The sequence below is a fragment of the Euprymna scolopes genome, chromosome 19 (genome assembly GCF_053919585.1).
Source record: "Euprymna scolopes isolate OS-2025 chromosome 19, ASM5391958v1, whole genome shotgun sequence".
Taxonomy (NCBI): Eukaryota; Metazoa; Mollusca; class Cephalopoda; order Sepiida; family Sepiolidae; genus Euprymna; species Euprymna scolopes.
The window spans coordinates 110,673,369-110,696,770 of NC_136500.1; the positions used below are offsets into that span (position 1 = coordinate 110,673,369).

The window sequence follows — 23,402 nt, forward strand, 5'->3', positions numbered from 1 at the left end:
TATAGTCAGATTTTGAGAGTATGTATTATATCATGTGTCGGTCACTCTAGGCCTCTTTTTGTGCGAATCGTTTTATCTTGAATGGCCAGTTAGATTAGAGGTTTTTTTTTTATTTTTATTTAAGCCACTACATCCACTTGATGTAATAGGCTAACCAGAACAAAATATGATTACTATAAAGACAGAAGATGCCTATTGACCTTAGCCTTGAAAAGACCAAGGTTATAAGTAGAAGGAAAACAGTCATTAGAAAGAGAGTTCCCAAAGCCTGTAGTTTTTGGAAATAAGTTACTGGAATAGAAAACTGGATTATAATGAGATATCAGAATAGTTAATTGAAAACCACTAGACCAGTGAGTCAGATGAGCTGGAACAAAGGAAGCAGAGAATAAATCGGACAATTCTGAAGAACACATGCAATAATAGTACTTATAAGAAAGACTGAGACTAGCAACATTATTTCTGTAAGAGAATGAATTGCAGATCAAATTAGGTATGCTTATGAATCTTATCAAGACCCCTCAAATGGGACAGAGATTCACTGACCCAAATATGACAAGAGTACTTCATACAAGATCTTATAGTAGATTTGTAATGCCATATGCCTTAGGCGTGATAGTGTTTGGAAGGATAGGGAAAACTTCCTTTACGAGAAGCAGAAAGAGCAATGGATTTAATGTATGAACTCCAAGAAAGATTAAATAAGATAAACCAAAAAGTTTCAGAGTTGATTTCTAAAGAACAAAACCATTCATAAAAATCTCAGGAAGATTGAAAGACAAGCTGGGTCTTAACAGGATTAAATGAAGCAAGCCATTTCATGCCCCAATCCACAACCAAACCCAAAATCAAGTACTAAATCATCTGCATATTCCAACTAACCCTAAGAAATAGGCAAGAAGCCCACAGAATAGAATAGAGAGTGGTATCATCAGCAAAGATGTTAATCTTTTGAATAGTATTCTCTGGAAGATTATTGATACAGAAAAGACACACTGTTGGTTCTAGTATTTCTCAGAATCCTGAGAAATACCAGCATTGATAGGAAAAGAGAATGAGGTGTCACTATCCAGTATTACTTGCAAGCTTCGATCAGAAAGCAAAGACCTAATAATGCCAGAACCTTACTACTAACACCATAAGCCTAAAATTTATGTAGGAAAATGAAATATCATACTGTGGTGAACACCTCAGAAATGTTTAGCGCAATAACCTTACTCTCTCTTGAACTATCCATAAACCGACAGATCTGCTAAGTTAAAATAATTAAGAAATCAATAGTTGAATAAAAATCATGAAAGCCATACTGAATATCACTGAAGAAGCCGAAACTTTCCAGAAAATGAACACATTTGCCATTGAACAACCTTTTAAAAACGTTGCTAGTAACAGGAAGGATTTTAACAAACTGATACTTAGTTGGGGAAAACCAATTACCCATGTTTTTAAAGACAGACATTAGAGGACTTTTTCCAACAAGAAGCAGAGATGTGATTTTTCTAATTATTTTTTTATTAATCCAAGAAAAGTAAATTTCTGCTGTTTAATAAACCAACTTACCCAATGTAGGCATAACTGTATGATCTGACAGAAGGGTGGAAAAGTTCTGTTTATTAAATTATTAGATTGTTTGGAAAATATTGGCCCCTTTTCAAATATTGCTATTTTATTGTTAACAACCACAAATCATTTACTATTTAGTTGTTTGAAAAATACAGGATGATATTCAGCACAACTTAATGGTGTTCTTGTATTGTTTGCTAGACAAACAGCATTTTTCACAACTCTCGTTCTTTGAAACTTGTAATGTCACAGTGACATCTTTTGCTAAGAAAAATTCTTAACATAAAGGGAGATAACTTCAAAATATATTAGTAATTATTCAAACACAATGTGTAAAATTTCATTGTTCTTAAACTTATATATTAAGAATAAATCAGTTACAGTGAATCACTATTTTCAGAAAATTGCCTACTAACTGCCATTGAAAAATCTCATCAATAATGTTTCCGCCATATTAGAGGATGCCAGTAGAGCAAAAAATACTGCATTGATAAGAATAATCTTGTTCACCAATGATTCAAGACCATGTTTCAAAGATTTGTAAATAAATGTGTCATAAATTCTAGTCTTCTTATGGAACAAACTAAAAGGCTCACCAAAAACAGGAAAGCACACACTGAACTGATGTAGAGGTAGACCAGCTTGACTGTCTGATGAAAAAGATAATTGTTAGAAAAAAATAACATCTGAGGTCTGTCTGAAAAATAATGCCCAGTTGTGTAGTATGATTTCACATTTTTGTTTACACCCCTCCTTTCTTTACTGCAACAATGCACATATACTCATGACTCTGTGAGTATCCAATAATTTCTGGTGAAAAACCTTGATGTATTGAAACAACCTCCTTATTCACTGGATCTTGCTCCATGTAACTTTTTATTTATTTTTTTTTTTTTGCTTTACTCATCCTCATGGTAATCATCAATTGAATCCGTTTTGAGACATGGTGTCTATGAAAAGGACCATAATGACAAAGTTGATAGAAAAGTGGGGAAAGTTCATGAGACTCTAATGTGAGAGTGGGTGTTATCCTGTAGTTTTTTGTTTGGAATCAAAGTAAATTATTTAGCATTAATCCTCTTACTTTTTAGATAAGCCTCCTTAATTCCTTTTTTAATTTGAACATGGATTTTGTAAAAATTAAAAACTTGATTTTCTTATAAATGTTTTTTTTTCTTTTTTTTTTTTTTCATTTAAAATTTTTTAGATGCTCCAAATGGAACCTGAAATAGCTGAATCATTTGTGTCAGCCATGGATGGTCTTTACCGTTTGGCATACAATTACCATTATGGTATCTGTGATTATGTTCAGTCTCCAAGGATTAAACATTTACAAACATTGGGCTGTTATGACTACATTGAGTAAGTTGGTTTATTTGTATAATTTTAGCATTGTCTCAAACAAAATATTTCTAGAAGAACAAAAAAAAAATGCCCTTAAAATATCTCTATTTAAAGTAAAGTCTGCATGCATATATATATATATATATATATATATATTTATGTACAATATTCACTCTTAAACTAATCAATCATTATAGGTTTTAGAACACAGCTGTGTTATGATCCTTCTCTTAAATCCATGTTTTATCTCCTGATTGTCATGTGGCTTCATCAGATACAAATTACTCTGTTCCCCTTTTCTATTTGTGTTTTATGTTTCCTCTCTTCCTTCCCATAATCTCTCCCATAACCGTTTTCTTTATCAAAGAAAACATTTGTGGTATTTCCTCCTCTCTCATGAGGTAAGTAAAATTCCATTTTTCTTCTCACTGTTTATTCAAACTATACTAGTATTAAAAGATGTACCTGTCATTGCCTGTGTATTGCCTAAACAAAAAAACATGAGTAATGTACAGACTTCATATGAATAGTAAAAACTATTAATCACATTTTAAACCCATTAAAAATGATATGATTGACGTGTAATGTGAGTCTTAAAGACAAGCTTAGATCTGGTGATCTTGTAGAATTGCGCCCACACTATTAACTGACTGCTTTACTCCAAATATGTCTTCTTCATCTTGTGTCTGAACTCTAATGTTGACGATTGTTGGTGCACAATGCCATAGTCTAGTGTTTATATACATAATCAGAAAGACACCACAGCACAGGCATAGCACGGACATATGTATGTCATTAGGATTTTTTCACTAGTGTCTTTACATCTTAGCTAAACCTTTCATGCCTCTCGCCACAGTCTATCTTATTCTTAGTCAAGGTCTGTCACCATTATTCCCACCTCAGTCCAGTTGTGCACCATTTCTTTGCTTCGTTTTCCAAGTTCCTCCCTATATAATTTTTTTCACAGCTTACTGCTAGAAACTAGCTTATTTTTGTTATCTTTCTCTCTGGCTATCTAGAAAGTAAACATTAATTGTAATGGCATAACTAGTCTTTAGAGTTCAATGATTTGGTAATTTTTTTATGGTTATTGATTTCTTAGGTTATCTCTCCCAGTGGTGCTAATTGTACTACCACAACCTTTAGATTAGTAAATGTAAAACAGGTGAGGTGGCAAGGTCAATTGGCAAGATAAGGAAAGATGAATTTGAGAGAAAGAGGGATAACTAAAGACCTGATCAGAGATAGGTTAGTTTGTGTCAATGTCTAAAAGCCACCCAACACATTCTAGCATGTAAAACTGGTGCTAAACCAAATACAATGTTGAAGATCTTTTTTCACTTGATTCATTTAAATATATTTCACGTGTGTCATATCAAATTAACAGGTTTAATCTAATAAAATTTTACCATTTTGTTTAAAAACTAACATAATCCATAGATTATAAAATATACACCAATCAATCAGTTTGAGAATTTTTGAATTCTCCTGACAACCATTTGTATCAGACATCACTGCCAGCAGGTCCTCCAGATAGCATTCAGAGTCTTCTACAAGTTGGTCAATGTATCAACATGTAACCGATCTTTTGCTGCATAATGGATTTCATATGTTCTGAGTTGAGTGACGAGCAATCCAAAACCTTCTCTCTTTTAGTGAGAGTGAAATAGGGAGAAGGTGTTCTTATACATGTTTTATGAATATTTCATCTAGCTGATGTTCAATACAACTTGTAACATTCTTGCATATTTTCTAACAAGTGATGCTTCTCACTGTCTAAGCTGTCAAACCATAGATCGAGACATTACACTGTAGTATCAAGATTGTCAGAGTAGGAGCATTTTTAGATCATGCAGAGTTCATCAAGGGCTTGCTTTTGTGAACTTTTATATCTCTTTCTGCTGGCTGTATGTTGTTGCCGAGGTGTATAACTTCCTGAAAAGACTCTATGCCATTTTTCAGTTTATTTTCTCTTTTGTTGTAGCTGATAAATTCTGTTTTTGAAAAGTGCACAGTAGTCAATGGGACAATATAGTAATCGTTAGTAATGGAAATTCGGGAAATTTGTTTTATATATATATATATATATATATATATATATATATATATATATATATATATATATATATATATATTTTGTTAAATAGGCATTACCACTAATCAAGGCCCAGAGGCCACTAAAGGATAAGGGTTGAAAAGTGCACAGTAGTCAATGGGACAATATAGTAATCGTTAGCAATGGAAATTCGGGAAAGCTGATAAATTCTGTTTTTGCTAAACATTAAGAGGCGAATTTCAATAGCAGCACTTTTGATGAGATGGAGAAATTTGCTAGCTCCATCAATCATATCTGACAAGAAGGTAAAGGCATCTGCGTAATCCACATCTTTGTTTTTTCTGGATGATGTGAATTTCTTGCTGTTTCAAGGATGAATTCAGATCTATGTTTAAAATAACAAATGTCTGCAGAGTATAATCTAAGCAGAAGATAAATATATTTACTTAGTGTTATTTCAGTAATGTCAAGTCTTCACTTTTCTCGCATTCATTTATAAACAGTATAAAGCAATTTAATTTGAAAGAAAATCATTAAATGGTCCAAAAGTCAAGGTCCAATATTTAGATTGATGAATTGATCAGTTGTGGAGCAAGTGCATCTCGGATGATTAAGCTATTGAATTTGTCTAAAAGTTTTGTATGCTTTAGATGTGTACAATAAAGAATGTTCCTGTTTACTTGCCTCCCCATAAGGGCAGAGTTAGACACAAGGTGGGTTTTGAATGTGGAGAAAATCCAGCTCCCCAAAAAAGGGGCACTCTGGATAGGAACAAAAATAAAAATTGTCTGTCATGAAGAATTTCTCCTCCACTGACCTAGGACAAAAAAGATGGAAGTGTAGCATAAGAACAGATACTACACTGTGATCTTGGCCCAAAGATAAAGAATGTTGACCAATATTTGTTTCATAATGTTGTAATCAAGTGTTTCGGACCTGTGTTTATAAGAACCTTTTTCATTATTTACACATATATGGAACATAATCCTAAATTTATATCATCAATTTTCTAAACATCACCAACAATATTGAGTAACCCAACTAGTTAAACATAAAAAATGTAAAAAACAACTATTACTACTACTGCTCCAGAAATATGAGACTTTTTGTTGTTGGGTGGAGGAGGGGGGGATTAGTTTTCATTAACATAATTTTTTAAATTTCTAACTAAAAAAAAAGAGTAGTGTTTAATGTTGTAATTAAACCAAACTTTGATAAAATCCCATTTCACTGCATATGAAATAATAAATTTTTAAAAAAATTGTTTTTCAGTGACCAAACAGTGAAGGGAATACTGGAAACAAGAAGTCAGCGCTCAGGTAGTTTTCTCATGCGGATGAAACCGGAAGACATAGGGACATTCAATGTGTTATTTGTTGATTCTGATACGTCGAAAGTTGAAAAATTTACCATTGGTCCGAATGAAGAATTTAAAGCCCTTGAAAGTCTTCAAGAAAACAAGCCATTTCTATTGCATAAAATTGTACCTACTCATTTTGGTGAGTTGTGCCTTTTTAAATGATTTATAATTAGAAATTGATTTGGTGGTTGCTTGTCTGTCAGTGTGATATGAAACGGCAGTACCTCATATTTATCATTTTATGTATATATATATATATATATATATATATATATATATATATATAGTGATGGGATTCAGCCGGTTTGAACCAGTTCGTGCGAACCGGTGCTTAAAATCACGCAAACCTCTACTCATAACTACATTATAGTAGATTCTTTATTCTTATTAACATTTTCTTAGAACCTGTTCTTAATAAATTTGAATCCAACCACTGTATATATATATATATATATATATATATATATATATATATATATATATATATATATTACAATAGAAAAATGCGAGCATGAAAAGTAATATGGTTAAGCTTAAATGCTTGTCTGTCAGTGTGATATGAAAGAAATATAAGAATATTCAGAGTAGTTCTTGGAAGGATTTGGTTGAAAATTCTATTGCAAAACTGGGACAGAAAGTTTGGATAATTATAAGTTGATGTAAACTTGTTGATGTTTATTTGTTGTATTAAACCCTAACCCTAACCCTGCTCCCCGACTGGACCAAAATACAGAAATTTAAAATATAATGTGAGCAAACATCTGGCTGCACAACTCCCCACTTAGAATGTCTCTATAAATCTGGCCTATAATTCACAGTAGCCCTTCACACCTCAATGGAAATCTGCCTTATTCAGATGCATTTTATTTTAAACTAGCAAGGCTATCTGGTGTTGCCCTGGGCCATAAAAAAAAAAAAAATAAAACAGAATAAAACAAAACAGAAGAGATAAAAAAAGTATGCATAACATTGTTTTTATATTATATTTATTTGTACATATATTCTTTTTTGTTTTCTTTTTTTTACTTGCAGAATGGTGTAACCTTTTATTTTGCTACAAACCTGTCAGCCCAGTTGAATTGTCAACTTCTTCTGATAAGAATAATGTTATCTTCCATGAGATTTCATGTTTTGAAGAAAGTAAGACATTTCCTTCTTCTCTCAAATCAATTTTTATCCAAGTTATCACAACTACTACTACTGTAATGATTTTTATTAATATTATTTATACTCTGTAGGAATCCTCGTACAGGTTTTCATCAGAGATAACTCATTGATAATAACCGGTGGTGTTCCTTGAAGTCTTGTTGACAGCAATCTTCTCAGAATTCAAATACTCTATATCTCTTTCGATAATCTTTTCAAATGACTTTGCATTATCACAACATTCGCTTACCATTGATTTCTTGTTGGTTATGACCGCTGGTCTTCACTGGAAATTTGAGTAGCAGTAAACCTCCTTAAGGTTCCAGTATTCTTCACATTCATCCAGTGGAGGTCTTTGCATTGTTGGCCCTTCACGACTAGTTTGCATTGTATCAGCCAAGATTTATGCTTATTTTGTGGAGGGGGTACAGTTTATAGGATTTCTTACAGTTTCAGTTCCCTTGGGTTCATGTGGTGTTCCTTTCATCTTTTTGTTTTACTTTTGTTGCAGTTTCCATTTTACTTCAGTAAGTTCTCAGGAATCAAGAGGCCCCTTTCTGGGGCTTACACTACACACTTGATTTCTATATAAGATACATAGATATCCTTATGTTCAATCAAGATTATCCTCAATAGATAAAGCTCTACTTTTCAAATGTTAGTAAAGAAGTGAAGAACACAAGTTTTCTTTTCTCCAATTGATCACTTAATTATGTTTAGTCTATCTTTATTGTCGTCTTTTATGAATGTTACCAGATTCCAAGACAAGAATTCATCTGGTCTGGTGGAGTATCCAGTTATATGCTGTTACTTGAGGTAACATTACTAGGAGAAAGTGTACCATCATTTGTATGAGCCAATATATATAGCCATGTCTTATTTGGGCTTCGAATACTATATTACTTTGAATATTTTTGGTCAGGATTTACTTGTGTAGGGTGAAGTATCTTTATGCCAGGTTGAAAAACCCCTGTTCTGGCATTTGGGGACATCTAAATTACTGCTTATTGGGTTAGTAGAGGGTATTTATGTCGAGGGGGTACCAGTGCTATAAATTTGTCATAAAACAAGCACTGAGATGTAACATTACATGGAACAAGGGTTAGAGCTTGGTTGACAGTGTGGGACCTATTAGATTGAAAACTCTTTTTTGAACTTTCTCTATGAGAGATACTAGTAGTAGATGCACCAGTTAATATGTGGCAACAATACTCTATGCATGGGCGAATGATGGCTTTGTAGAGATACAAGATACTGACAGATATGAGTACTTTTCTAGTACGGTAGAGCTGTCCATTTTCTTTGCAGCAACCTTGGCAATATCTTGTTCCAATTCAGGTTGACTGTGAATGTTGTGGCCGAGTAGTTTAATTGATAAACTGTCAAGTAGTGCTATTAGCCGTGGCAATCGGTGGTTGAAAAGGTTTCTTGTTAAAAAAAAAAGGTGCTTTGTCTTGGCTTTGCTCTTTAACCATTTTATGGGCTCAAACGTTTTTCACTTGCAAATGTTTGTGCTTCAACCTTAGCTGAATCTTCACATATGGCTGTTTCAATAACAGTGTTTTCCCATTCATCTCATTTCCTGTTAAATATTGTTTGCAGCACTATATAGAATGTGTTGCAGTCAATTTTTCATCAGCCAGAGAAAACTCGTAACACTTCGTTTTTGTATAAAAATATAAAAACTTTTATTGTGTTTCTTTCTTTATTGCCTCATGTGCATGCGCCCAGCTAGAGACAAGGGAGTGTGGACAGGGGAGGTGGGTGGATGGAACCATGAGCTTGTGCAATGTTGCTGGCTGACTCTAGGCTTTTCTTCCCTTTTGCCTTTTTTCTCTGGCCTATATATGTGACCTCCTCCGCTCACCTTGATAGCTGCTCGCGTCACAGTTGACCTTTCACTACCAACAATTCTAACATCCTGACCCTATCGTTCAGTACGTTTGGTTACCAGCTGTCATGCGTGCAGTTGCGTGTGTGCACCTTCAACACATGACAAATGTACAAAGATACAAACAGAAATGCAGCAATAAATATGTGTTTATTTGTAAATCTTAAGTCCATTACTTATATTGGGAGCATCCAGAGGACTACTTTAACCACAGCATGCATTCACTGCTGATGGCAGCCATCTTTGAAAGATGTCTCCCTTGTACTAAAATCTTTGAAGTGTTGGTAGGGCAACTATTCCAAGAGCAGGAGAACTAAATAAGTTTCTTTTTTATCTCTGCTTATTTCAGCATTGGTTCCAATCATCTTTCTCGTTGACAATGAATCAAAGCAGTACTGGTTCAGGTAAAATGCAGTTAGTATTGTGCAACCCTGGCTTCACTATAAATTCCTCATTGCACAAACATTTTTTCAAAAGATATCCATTGTATTCAGAAATTTTTTTTATTTTTATAAACTACAAGCAAGGCTGATTATCGAAGATGCAATGCAATGCAAAAGAAAAATGCTTGTTAACTATATTTCTTAATTCAACAATTGTTTTCATTTTTAATATAACAAATAATTCTATTTAGAAATATTATTTTATTTCAAATCTTTAGTGAGACAATAAAATTAAGAAATATCAGTAATTGTAGTTTCACCTTCATGGTTATAATGGCGGAATAGTTATTTATGCATCACTGTTGATTGTAAGTTAAAAAAAGCTACCACCACACACGCATTCAGGCAAACTGATTTCTATGATTTTTTATGGCCATATTTAAAAGATAAATAAATTTGTATCAGAATTACCAAAATGCATGTTTGTCTTGTGTTTATAACAATGAAATGTTTATTATTTAAAAGTTTTGTTTCAAATATTTTCAGTTAAGTGCAGACTAACTAAAAATCGCAAAATTTTAATTTATACATTATTTTAAGTTATTCTTTCTGTTATCCCTATCTCTCAACCAGGTATATTTAGATTCAGCAATGTGTCATTTTATTTATTTCTAATTCATACGAATCATTAAAGTTTTTCTGTATATGCTACAATTTATTCTATATTATTTTTCAGGACCCTTTCATAGAGGAATTTTTACTGAATTATACAAAGCTAGGGACAATGTAAGCCAAACAAATGTCGACATGAAAACCCTCCGGTACTCTCCAGGTTCACAGAATTATATGCAGGTAACTTTATGCCAAAATCCCACTTTTTCTTTTAACAAAGAAATGATCATAACAAAAGCTTTGTAAAAATAAAAAGGTGCTTTATCTACTGTACTTGTAGCAATACAAAGTAAAGTTCTTTTTGTATTTAGTTAAAAGACATCTTCAAGGTAAGGCCGGATAAAGAGGGCAAGTTAACATCACATGATGGTGTAGGTTGCATTGTGAATTGCACAACACCTGTTCTTTTCCTTTGGCTCTTCTCAGTTCTGTTCCTTCTTTATTTTTATAAACAAGGCAAGCTATTAGTTATTATCAATAATGCACTAACATGATTCGAGATGTTCTCTTCTCGTGTGTTAATCCTCATAAAAGAGCTCTTTCCTCCTCAACAACCAAATTTTTTACTTTCTTAGAAACATCAGAGATTCAAAGACACTTTGTGTAGAGCAAAGCCATTCGATATGTCTCGATATAAGTTCCACTTGTGTTGTGAAATATTAACATATACCTCTAAAGTGTTTTTCTTTTCTAGAGATTTAAGTTTATCTGACGTTACTATTTTCTTTGGAAAATAATATTTCCTTAGTTGAGGCCAAATTTTTGTGCCTGAATGCCCTTCATGACACCAACAAGAAGTGATGGGATCAATGTTTTTTTTTTGGCGGGGGGGGGGGATCATTTCTAGGTGATTATTAGGTCTATGACAACAGATTATTCTTTTCATTGTTTTGACTCTCAAGTATATATCCGACACAGTTAGACACAGTTAATCAACCAAGAACCACATCACTATAACCACATATAAGATATCAACGGATACACACTCAAGAGTCAAAACAATGAAAAGAAGTTGCTATTATCCTAGCCCTAGTGACTATACATCAAAGATTAAAGAGTGCTTTCACTGCCTTTTTGCTTTTTTTTTTTTCTATTAATTTTTTTTTTTTCCATAAAAATAGAATTATTTACTGGTTCTGTACTCTACTACCTGCCATGTTGTCCCACTTCTGTTGGGAATACAACAAGGGGGATGCTAATTGTCTTGGTTATGAAGTGTTGAAAAATCAAAAGTATATTCGCACTGAAAACATTTTTCATTTCTTGCTAGTTTCAGATTTATTACCCTGAAACTAATGTTTTGTAACGTCAATAACAATCAAGATTTCTGTTTCTTTGGCATAATTAACTTTCACCTATCATCTTTTAGTGTTTACAAGTTACAGAGGGAATGGACGTTTAATCGAAAAAAATATTCAGATTTAATAGTATAATCAGAATTAACTTTCTTCTTTGTTAGATCAGTTCAGACTGACTTATTCCATAGGAAGTTTCATGGGAATATCAAATTCACAAGCGGTTCATATATATCCCCTTTAGGAGAAATGGCAATGTTGTTGTTGTTGCAGGAAGGTGTTAATATCCTCTTAGATACAGCACCTAGTATTCCCAAATGGTCACCCATTTGGTATTGACCAAGCTCAACATTGCTTAATTTTTATGATCTAATGAGAACCGGTGTGCCAATGTGTATATTTGTATATTCTTTGTTAGGGCATGTCATGATTAGCTGCTTCAACAACAGATCAGATCTCTCTCTAACTTACTGTCTGGCCTAAGTAAGAGCCAAGTGTATGGTACAAATCACGTGATTATTTAGGCAATCAAGACACAAACTATTTAGCTATCATGATTCTATCCTTAGACATCATGGATTAGACATCCACAGTCAACAGATAGTTCCAGGAGGGGGAGGATGTCTTACCACTCTGGTAAGGTGCAATTGGTATATTTTACAACCAAATGAAAAAGGAGTTTGGTATAATTTGAGTTTTTGTGGTAATTGTAAGAATTGTGGACACAAGAAGTTCTGTGGAATTACAGGTAGGTTGAGAGATGATAACCAATTTGTGTGCAAGAAATGTAAGACTCTGAGACATATGAGAAATCAGATATGGAGAGAGTACATTTGGTTATTGAGGTTGTTCAGAAGTTTAGAGATATTATTTGAACCTAGGGAGGAACTGGTGCTAGTATGATGGCAAGAGTATCCTTAGTTTTGCTGAGAGATTTTTAATATTGGGAAGAAAGCAAGTTCGCAGAAATTCTGCCGTTGGTAACCAATAGAGCATTACTACAGCATATAGAGTGTAATGATATATGGAAGTGAAACCTGGCAGTGAAAATTGAACACGTGTTGCAACTAGTGAAATGGTGTGAGAATGATACATGGATCTGATGACTTCATGGAAGATTGAATTTGGACAGTACTGGAAGGTATGTGCAAAACAGGGAAATTTATTGGTATAGCAACATTGAAAGAATGGATGCTAGTTCTTAAGTTAGCAAATGTAGAACAATTGAAGTAACAAGGTCAGATAGTGGAGGAAGATCAAGGAAAACATGGGAGGAAGTGATAAAGATGGATTTGAGAGAAAGAGGAATAAAGACCAGCATGTAAAACTTATATACATATTATATAAAATAATATAAAAATAAACATGATTATGCACATATATATATATATATATATATATATATATATATATATATATATATATATATATATACTGCTCTAACAGGGATCAAAAACAGGAAAGCAGATAATTCTTTTTTTTTTTTTTTTTTAAATTCTATCAGATCTTACAAAACTAAATAAGTCAAAGGGAGATAAATGTGAATGTGGCAGTAAAGAATCTTTTAGTTATTTCAACTTTTAGTTATTATCAATAATGCACTTTTCCATCTTTCTCTGTTGGAGGGATTTTTCTGGGATGCTATCTTAGCTCTGTTGGTGATCCCCTTGAGCTTGAGGAAAGAGAGAATGTCATACGGAACAAGGTTAGGTGAATAAGGAGATTGTTTTAGTATGTCATATGTTTAAGACAGTGTGAGCAAGTGCATTATCATGGTGAAGAAGAGCATAGGGGAGGCAAAATCATATGAAAAGAAAATTTAATGGTAAAAAAAACGAAGATGACATAAACTCTCAAATATCAACTTAGATGATAACATAATCCGCTTATCCCTTTTTCACCCATAGTCCACACAGCAAACCCAGTTCTATTACTACTTAAACCAACCTTGTAGATATGTTCTAATGAGAACCCATTTTTAATAACCCATTTTTATGCTGTTAAAAAGAAATGTACAGTCTATATCACTAGCAATACTATGTCATATCTAGTAAACTAGTAAACATACTTGGTGATGCTCACAATTGAATCGGGACCTGAAATCCATATTGCAATTATTATTTTTTAATGTCTACAATGTTTAATTTTTCAGGTAAGTAAAATATTGTTTTTACTGTTCATAGGCATTTGGTGTGGATTCCAAACCCACAGTACCATTGTAAAACACCTTCATGTAAAATTAATACCATCATTGAACTTGTCATAAAAATTTACTTGTGAAAAACTTATTGATCTTGATATAGTGCTTTATTTTCACTTGCATCACCAGACAAAGATCCCATTTCCATATGTGGTAAATTATTTTAGATGATGCATCACCACTAACATTTGTCAAAATATTGTTTTTGTATTTTTGTAGCTCTTCATGAAAGATGTAAATAGTGTTTGGAAAATGGTAAATTGTTCTTGCTTCCTGCAAGTGAAAGGTGTAGTTCTGGCACCAACCTTTGGTATGATAACTGAATCCACTTATAGTAATGTGATTTCATATCTATCAGAGAGAAATCTACCACTCGTATATATTCTGAAGATGGCAATTACAGTTGCAGAAGGACTCGAGTTTTTGGTAAGTTGAAATAAACAATGGTTGTTTTTTTGGTGGGGGAGATTTGTAAATAGAAACAATGGTGTTTTGTTGCAAAGTCAACTAAAAAGAATTGTGGAGTTTTATAAAAGACAATCTTAGGTTTTTCTTGAGTGTCAATCAAAATTATTTGAGACAGTAAATAGTTATTTTGAACATGGAACACACAATTTGGAAGCTGATATCTCAAATTATCTTGTGAAATGTTGAAAGCCAAACTCAAAAAGCATTTAAACTAACAAATCAAAGTTTGTTTCGCTCTTTTTGTTGTTGCTATCATAGGTTATTGGCAATAATAATGTGCTTTGCTACAATCTATTTTAAAAATTATTTATTTCCGTTCAGATAACTAGTAATATGGAACCTTTTTCAATAATCACCTAAAATAAAAAATCAACAACTCATATTTTTAATTGAATAATATAATAGTTGTCGACTTTACAACTAAAACTTTTTGTTTTCTGTATAAGGTTAAAAAGGTGCAAACAGATAAAAAAATGAAGTTCTACCATAATTTCACTACCTTCCAGACAACACCGGGTTGGGACAGCTTGTAAGATATAAGATGTATTCATTCAATTAGTGGGCTAAGCGATGAAACTACTACTTAAAACTGAAGTATCACAGATTAATCAATGGATAGAGTCTCTTATTCAGGTGCTTGGATGCATATAAATATGCTTGCAATTATTTTCTGTTTACTTTTCTTGTGTGTAGCCTGTAAGCATGAATATAAAATGGATGTATATACAATGGATATATATACAATTGATGAATATACAAGGCTTGATGACTGATGACTTTAAGAAAATGAGTGGTTTTAGTAATGACAAGTGCAGGTTCTGCCATACAAAAGTAGAGAATATGAACCACTTGACATTCAGCTGTAAGATTTTGCCAAGGGACAGCTACTATACAATATAATACTGATAATAATGAGTGTGTCAATATATCTACTGGAAAATCTGTAAAAAGTGAAACATCAAATGCAGCAGCAAGTATTGGTAACATGTTTACCAGAAATAACAGTTGGAAATAAGTCATACACCATCCACTCTGACTATGCAATTCCTACAGCTACATACCTAGAAAACAGAGATATTAAACCTGACATAGTGATATGAGGCAAGAAGGAGAAAGAACCAACCTTGGTAGAACAATGTTCTCAATGATGTAGGGTTAAACAAAGCTGAGAGGGAAAAGATAACTAAATACCAAATTTCAACATGAAAAGAAACTGGAATCTTAAGATCTCTATCAATCCAGTAATTATATGATCAACTACACTCATAAAAAAGAAGTTTAAAAATTACCTAGCAAAATACACCCAGTGAACCAAGTGCAAGAGATACAAGCAATAATACTTAAAAGGATGGTTGGAATCTTAAAAAGATCTCTCGGTTGGAATTATGAGGTAATGAGTGAATGTCTGGCATCTGATAGGATGCCCCATCCTCAGCTACAACTAAATGATGATAAAAAAGTGGGTGTTTCTTTCCCTTTTCTCCTTTCTTTGTTCATCTTATATATATATATATATAAAAACAACAAATAGTTTTAGCATGTGTTCAGTCAACCTAAATAATGAAAATGCTATTTTAAACTGTTACTAAAATTGCTAGAAAAATGGTTTGATCATTCTACTGCTCCAGAAAGTACCTGACTCCTATATAAAAGCAAGATGCACCTTAAGATGGATTAGCAATGTCATATTTAGGAAAGTGCCCGTCAGAGTACTTTTTCTTGCCTCGACAAAATCGATTTTGCAATCTTATGAGGGATGATCTATTCCGTTCTTTACACCTACTTTTTCACAAAAGAGACATTGCTAATTTTTCTCTACTCCTTATTTCTGTGAAATACACTTGGTTGAGTTTCTATTTCTTCTTGTAAGGCATTCACAGTAAGAATTCATCTCCTATAGCACCTGGAAAGAATTTTACTTTCTTCTTCCATATAATTTTTCCCCGTGATGGTTAAGAAGTGACATAGAGAAAGAAAGTAAAATTCCTCCATGTGCCTAATCTCAAACAGTTTTCATGAACAGTTTCTTTCCAAGATCTTTGTATGTGTGGAACTGTTACCATGGGATTGTTTCCCTGCTAGCTATAACATGATTGTTTTCAAATCCAATGTCAACAAATACTTGCCATAAACTGCCTTCATAAATAATATTTTTTTTATTCAATCCATCATTTTCAATCCTTTTATAAAATTCTTTGCTTAATTGACTCATTTTAACCTTGACTTTACTCTTTAGTAAAAAAATAAAACCCCCAAAAAATCTGCTCAACTAATAGAGATGCTTGTGTACCATGGTTAGCCCCATTTATTTCTTTGGGGAAGGAGCATGTTATATAAGATGAATTAGGAAACACTTGGAGAATTCTCCTTGCAGTTCTTAAAACACCTTTCCCTCATAGGTTGGTTTATCATTGAAAACTCAAAACAACACAGAAAAGATTTTTGTGGCTCATTTTATTTGATTTTTATAATGTTTTTGTATGTTCTTCCATATGCCAACTGAGGCAACCCTTGCCTCACAATTACATGCACAGATACCCTTATATACAAAGTTTTTTTCACAGTCTTTCATCTACTGTGTGTAGGGATAGGGAGAGGCAGAGCCATTCCCTCTCTATAATGAGAGCCAGCATCATTTGCTAGCTATTTAATTATTTTTGTATCCATTCAATTATTTGTTTCTCTGCATACCTCATTTGCTTAGAAATAACTTTTGTTTATTTTTCAAATCTCACAATATTATGTTCAAATTCCATCAATGCATTTTTCCCTGATTTCCAAAACTTTAACCTAACATTTTTCATCACAACTAATATCCTCTATTCCCCGTGACAATCTCTTTATATTTGGACACATCTCAAATAAAATGCATTCATTTAATCTGCACGTTTACAGACGAAAATATTATTTTCAAATCAAGTTTGAACAATAGAGTTATACATATTAAAAAAAAAAAAGTTATTGCTATCATAACATATTAAGTCTAAGGATATCTAAATTTTTTATTATTGAGTTAAAACTTTCTGTAATGACTAAAAATGGTTTAGAATATGCAAATTAAAAGGAAAAAAAATATTTATTTTATTTAGAAAGCAAAATATATACTCTCCTATATAGGACACTGGATATATATGGTATATTTTAGAAATCAAAATGAAATTTACACATGATGGTAATGAATAAAGCAATTCACACAGTTATTTTTAGCAATAAGTTAGTGGCTTATTATTGCAAAACTCATAAAAGTTAATACATCAAACAAATAGAATTTTCATGAGGGTCCCAACAATTCTGGGTGAAAAGTTAATGAATATAGATAAATTTTTCTTCAGATTATGCAGTAATCAGTACTATTATATATTATCTTATAGATAATATAGAAGGAATTCTTTGTATCCTAATGAGTAAAAGAAAAATTTGCATATTTGAAAAAGCCCTGATGAATGAAGATCTGTTCACATGTTTGAGTCAGTGTTCACTATTATTCAACAAGGGTTGAACTGATTCTTTCTCTAGTTTGGACGGCATCTCCATTGAATGCCATTTTGATCTGTACTGACCTGCTGTTTTTTATCAGTGTTTGAAGTGGATCTAGAGCCATGGATTCAAAGGAAATTCACTTGGTCAAGCTAATGTAGACATTTTGATAGCAGATATTTATTAATATGCAGTTTTTGAGCAGTGGGTGTATACAGTGGCATTGGAGATCAGCTTAGAACAGCATGCCCCTCCTCTCTCTCTCACTCCACACATTCTCAGTAACATTATTTTTTATCCCACTCCTTCACAGTGGTGTGCAGAAGTCTGGTGATGCCCAGGACCAATTCCTTGGTAGTATACCCATACAGTAATTCAAATATAAGTCCTAGTACTGAAAACTAATATAACAAAGAGATATGATTGGATGCCCTTTCCCCTCAATTTGAATGCCCAAGTCCACTGCCCATCAGCTCTCTCCTTGGCATGTTATTGCTCTTTCATCCAGCTTTCTCTTTCTCTCTCTCTCTCTCATTTATACACAAAATTTAATAATGACATCATGATTTTAAGATTTTCTTTTTGTTTTCGAACAATTACCAGTAAAGTAATTTTTTCTTTTCCTAACTCCTCAAATGAATGAATATTAGTATTTTTTGTTACAATAACCTGTTTGGTATCATACTGAATCTGAATAGATGAAGTTTGCAAGTGCATCTTTGGTAGTTTGTCACACTTTTAGCGGGACAAACTAACAGAAATATGACTGTCTTTTATAGAAAAGATGGACGAGAATTGTATTATAAATGTTATTTTTGTTTTGATATTTTCTAACCAGAGGAACGAAGGGATTGTTCACGGAGGCATCACGTGTGAAAACCTTCAATTGTTAAATGTGAACACAGTGAAAATTACTGATGCATCAATTGTTGATAAGGTTTATTTGCTTCCAAAAACAAATAAAATATATCAATCCAGGTATGTCTGATATCAATATCTTTCTCTCTTGCTCATCTTCTAATTTATGATGTCAATTTCTTTATCATTTCTTTGTTATCGATAACTTTCTCCCTACAAAATATGTATTTGAATCTGATTCATCAGTTCATTACAGCCTGTTTTAAGAAGAATAAATTTTGATTCCATTTCCTCCAGAAAATACTTTTACTGGGTAAGATGACATCTTTAAAAAAATAAAAAGGACATAACACTGTCATTATAGAGTTACTAGTTACTTCCCTTCGGATAAAAAAAAAAAAAAAATGGTGCTTTTTCGTTATTGTACCTATTTACTATGCCTCCCCACGGGACAGAGTTAGACACCAGGGTCGTTTTTTAAAGTGGAGAAAAGGTACAAAAATAAAAAATATTGTATCAGTCGTGAAGGATTTCTCCTCCAACGAAAGAGAACAAGAAATAGAAGTGCAGCATCTTAAGATAGATACTACACTTTGATCTTGTCCCGAAGGCCAAGATTTTTTCGTTATTGTAGCGAAATTCAAAAATTGAAATATTGAATTTCAAGTGAAACTAATGGTATCTACTGAATTATCATGTCGCAGTAATGAAAGCATCCAAAAATTACGAAAAACGGTAAGGTAGAAAATTAATTATTAATGAAAATAGTTTTCGAAGACAATTAGCGAAACTGAGTTTTGTAAAAAAAATAAATAAATAAAAAAATATAACTCTCCTACAACCATGATAATTATATGTTTTAGATATATCATTTTTTATTAATGATGACATATATATATATATTCTAATCCATGTGAATAAAGATTTGCCCCAAAAGGTGCAAGGTCTAAAGCCATTGGAATGCCTATAATTTGAAGCAATATTTTATTACCTATTTGAAAATAGCTCTCATTAATAAGATGACGTATTAGTATTCTAAAACTACCTTTGAAAGCTCTAGTTTTACATCTCTATATATAAATTTGTATTCCTGTCTGTCTGTCTGTTTGTTCACAATTTGATTATTATATTCAAAAGGTCTGTTACTTCTCTCTTTCATTTATTTCTATATATAGTATGATTCTTGCAAATTAAACAATTAAGAAGTAACCTCATTTGCATATCACATTAAGGAAAATCACTATTACTAAATAGCTGTATGTTAGTTACTGTTTATAGTAGGAGAATTTTTTTAAGTGTTCTATTAAGGATTGTTATTTAAAGTTTATTCATATTAATAATATATTTAATTTAATTTGAATTATTATTACTGACATTGACTTTTTTAGAAACAGGTTCTGAGTTATTTCCCTTGAGTGCTACATGTTGTATATTATTATTTTTGAAATTTTAAAATATAAACTTTAACCGTAATGGGAACTACTATTTTATATATAAAAATAATGAAACATTTTTTAAATTTTTTGTTTCATTTAGAAAAAATAACTAAAAAAACAAAACAAAAACAAAAACAAACTCTTCACCAAATAAAATAATTTAGTAATCTCAATAAGTTTCTACTGGAATTATTTTTATGCAAAAAAGGGTCAAATTGGAAGCCAAATTTTTAAGGAGAAATGGACAAAAAAGGCCAAATTGAAACTGTTAGAAACAAAAAAGGGAAAAAAACAAACAAACAAATAAAAAATTTCCTTTATTTATGAAAAAAAAGCCAGTAAAAAAAGTGCTTTTACAAAAAAAAAAAAAAAAACCAAGCCAGTGAAAGGAATTCCATTCTGTTAAACTTTTTGCATATCATGCATGCGTTTAAAAAGCTTAATTTGCTACATCGATGTCATAAGCCTTCGTGGCTGGGTTGGCAAAATAGTGTGCCCATAAGTTTTTGCTTCTTCCCCTTTCATGTTTCACATTTGAACCCAGATACTACGGCTCATTATTTTTCTTTTTTTGGTCACACAGAGCACTACCTGCTATTTTGATTGAAAGAAAGGTTTTTTCATTTATTTTTTTATTTTGTTGGGGAGGGGGGGGGGCTTTTTTTTCTTTTTTTTTCCAGCACATGGAAAACAAAAAGTGTTCAATATCTGGAAAATAGCTTCTTCGCTTTGTACCCCTTCTGCCGAAATATCTGGTAGAGAGGGTATCACGTACTTCTTCTTTTTTGGGGCGATTACATTTACATATTTTTATCTGTACTTTTATTTTTGAAAGTGTTCTGGGGGTATCGATGTTGCCCGTGATGAAAGTGATCAATATCCTTAGTATAAAAAGTGTATTCCAAACGGAACTTCATGTCAACCTGGGCAATGTTGGGTACCCATGATTCCCGAAAAGATGAAACACTAGTGTCTGTAGGTATTTAATTATTATAGTAAAAAAATAATTATGACAGCCTCTTTAAGAAATTCGTTTCTTATCGTTGAGCACTTTCAGTTGAATTAAAGTCGGTTAATTTAGTTCTTATGCATAGATCATCATATAACGATTAGATCACTGTCTGACTGACGTAAATGAACATTTAAAAAAAATTTAAATGCTTAAAATCCAACGTTATTTCACGTGGTTAATAGTAACCGAATTGATTAGGTCTTCGCTAATCAAGCCAGAGATGTCTCGTGTCACGGGGTTCAAATCGTTCGACTGGTATTAATCATGACATCCTGCACTGAAGATTCCTGAAAGGATGAAACACTAGTGTCTGTAGGTATTTAATTATTATAGTAAAAAAGATATTTATATATATATATATATATATATATATGGGAAAATGTCTATTCAATTATATTTCACCTTTTCTTTACACCAATCCTTTAATTTATGAAGCTCGATTTAACCACACAGTATATAACAAATAAATGATAAAAATCTATATTCCAAATTTCAACATGTTGACCATCTTACCGTTTATTCTTTTAAGTTGATATGCATAATTCTTGACAGTACCTGTTTTGTAGCTCAAAATCATTCATGGAATTATGTCAATTATTGAATTTATTTCACCCTTAACTCTTTAGAAGAAAAAGCACTTATCATTTTTAAAGGATTTATCAATTTTAAAATATATATGTAGGAGGTGCCTTCAATAAGTTTCCAGACTTTTTTATACAGCCATTTAAGACTGAAAATTCTATATGTTATTGCTGTATATCTGATGAGATGACTGACCAATTTTTATGACCTCAGGTTCAAATTAACAGCTACAGCAGGAATTGGAATACACCCTACTAAAGCCTTGTTTTCACGGTTGGTGAATTTCAAATATGCAATCTGGACATGAGCACACTTTAAAAGATTCGTATCCAAAAAAATTCTGCTTTAAGATTAGAAAAAAATACCACAGAAACGTATGGAATGCTTCATGCTGCTTTTGGACCATTTTGCATGAATCGAGCATCAGTTTCTGAGTGGCATAAGAAATTTACAGAAGGCAGGGAGTCTGTGAGCAGCGTGGGAGGAGTAAGGAAGTCAAAACACCAGAGTCGATTGGCCAAATAAAGAATTTCATGGATAAGGATTATTGTCAGAGACAATAAGTGCACAGTCAGTGTGAGAACTGTACACACAATTATTTCTGAGGAACTGAAAATGTAAAAGATTTGCACAAATGCACCAGTCCACAACTCCATCCTTGTCACAGACTACGTGACCAAAATGGGCATCAAGCCAGTTCCTCATCCTCTCTATAGTCCAGATATTGCTCCCTGTTGCTATTGGTTATTCCCTAAGCTCAAGGTAAATTGGAGGCTGTCATTATGAGACAACTGAGGAGATGAAAGAAGCTGTGACAAGGATCCATGATGCCTTCCAGAAGTTGTTGAAATGGAGGAGATTACTTCGAAATTGAGTTTCATGTGGGTCTTATCAAAAAAGTGCCTATGCAAATAAAAATTCATCCTTTAAAATTATTATGAACAAAAGGCAGCCAACAGATTTAAATTACAGCCAAGTGTTAATCTAACCAGTAAAGCCTTCATATATCTCTCAGGAAACTAATAACTTTTCCTGGTTAGTTCATAGGATGTGACTCTTACGTATGTAGGGACACCACAGAATGAGGACTTAGCACTCTCCTGGAGATCACTATGACCTTGTTCTGTGATGCCATTAGACGAATCTCAAAATACTTAGAAAAAGAAAATGTTTAATTTCATTTTTTATTTTATACATTTCTTTATTTACTTTCATTTTTTTAAATTAAAATTTTTTTTTTAATTTCAGAATGCCCTGGCTTGACCCTCAGATTCAGAATGGTCAGTCCCCACCAACATTTGAGTCTGATATATTTTCATATGGCACCATGCTCTGTGAAATGTTCTGCTTTCAATGCAAACCACCTATGGATCATAGAAACAAACAGGTAGAATCCCTTGACTTACATATCGTTGTATGATGTCACACGGTAAACTGGCTATATTAAACGATGAATGCTACAAATATTTTTAAATCTCCTTTCAGGATTTGAGTCCGTAATCAAGGTACTATAAAGTAAAAGTAATAAAAATTGCAGGAATATATGATTGGTTTGGTGGGTACATTTGAAGACTATGGAAATTCCCGTTAGATTTAATGTTTTGAAGTGTGCCCTTAATCTGAGAAATATTTCTCAAGGTACTAGCAGAAATATCCAGT

General features: G+C 32.5%; 1 protein-coding gene across 6 annotated transcripts in view; it reads left to right on the forward strand.

Moving 5' to 3' along the window:
- LOC145239873 (tyrosine-protein kinase JAK2-like) overlaps positions 1 to 23,402 on the forward strand; it is a 115,482-nt gene that overhangs the window by 52,272 nt on the left and 39,808 nt on the right. For all 6 annotated transcript variants that reach the window (XM_080103463.1, XM_080103465.1, XM_080103461.1 and 3 more), the window contains 7 exons: positions 2,771 to 2,925; positions 6,236 to 6,462; positions 7,356 to 7,463; positions 10,480 to 10,595; positions 14,130 to 14,336; positions 18,694 to 18,833; positions 22,992 to 23,130. In XM_080103463.1, the coding sequence (XP_079959589.1) occupies positions 2,771 to 2,925; positions 6,236 to 6,462; positions 7,356 to 7,463; positions 10,480 to 10,595; positions 14,130 to 14,336; positions 18,694 to 18,833; positions 22,992 to 23,130 (1,092 nt within the window). The remainder of the gene's footprint in view (positions 1 to 2,770; positions 2,926 to 6,235; positions 6,463 to 7,355; positions 7,464 to 10,479; positions 10,596 to 14,129; positions 14,337 to 18,693; positions 18,834 to 22,991; positions 23,131 to 23,402) is intronic.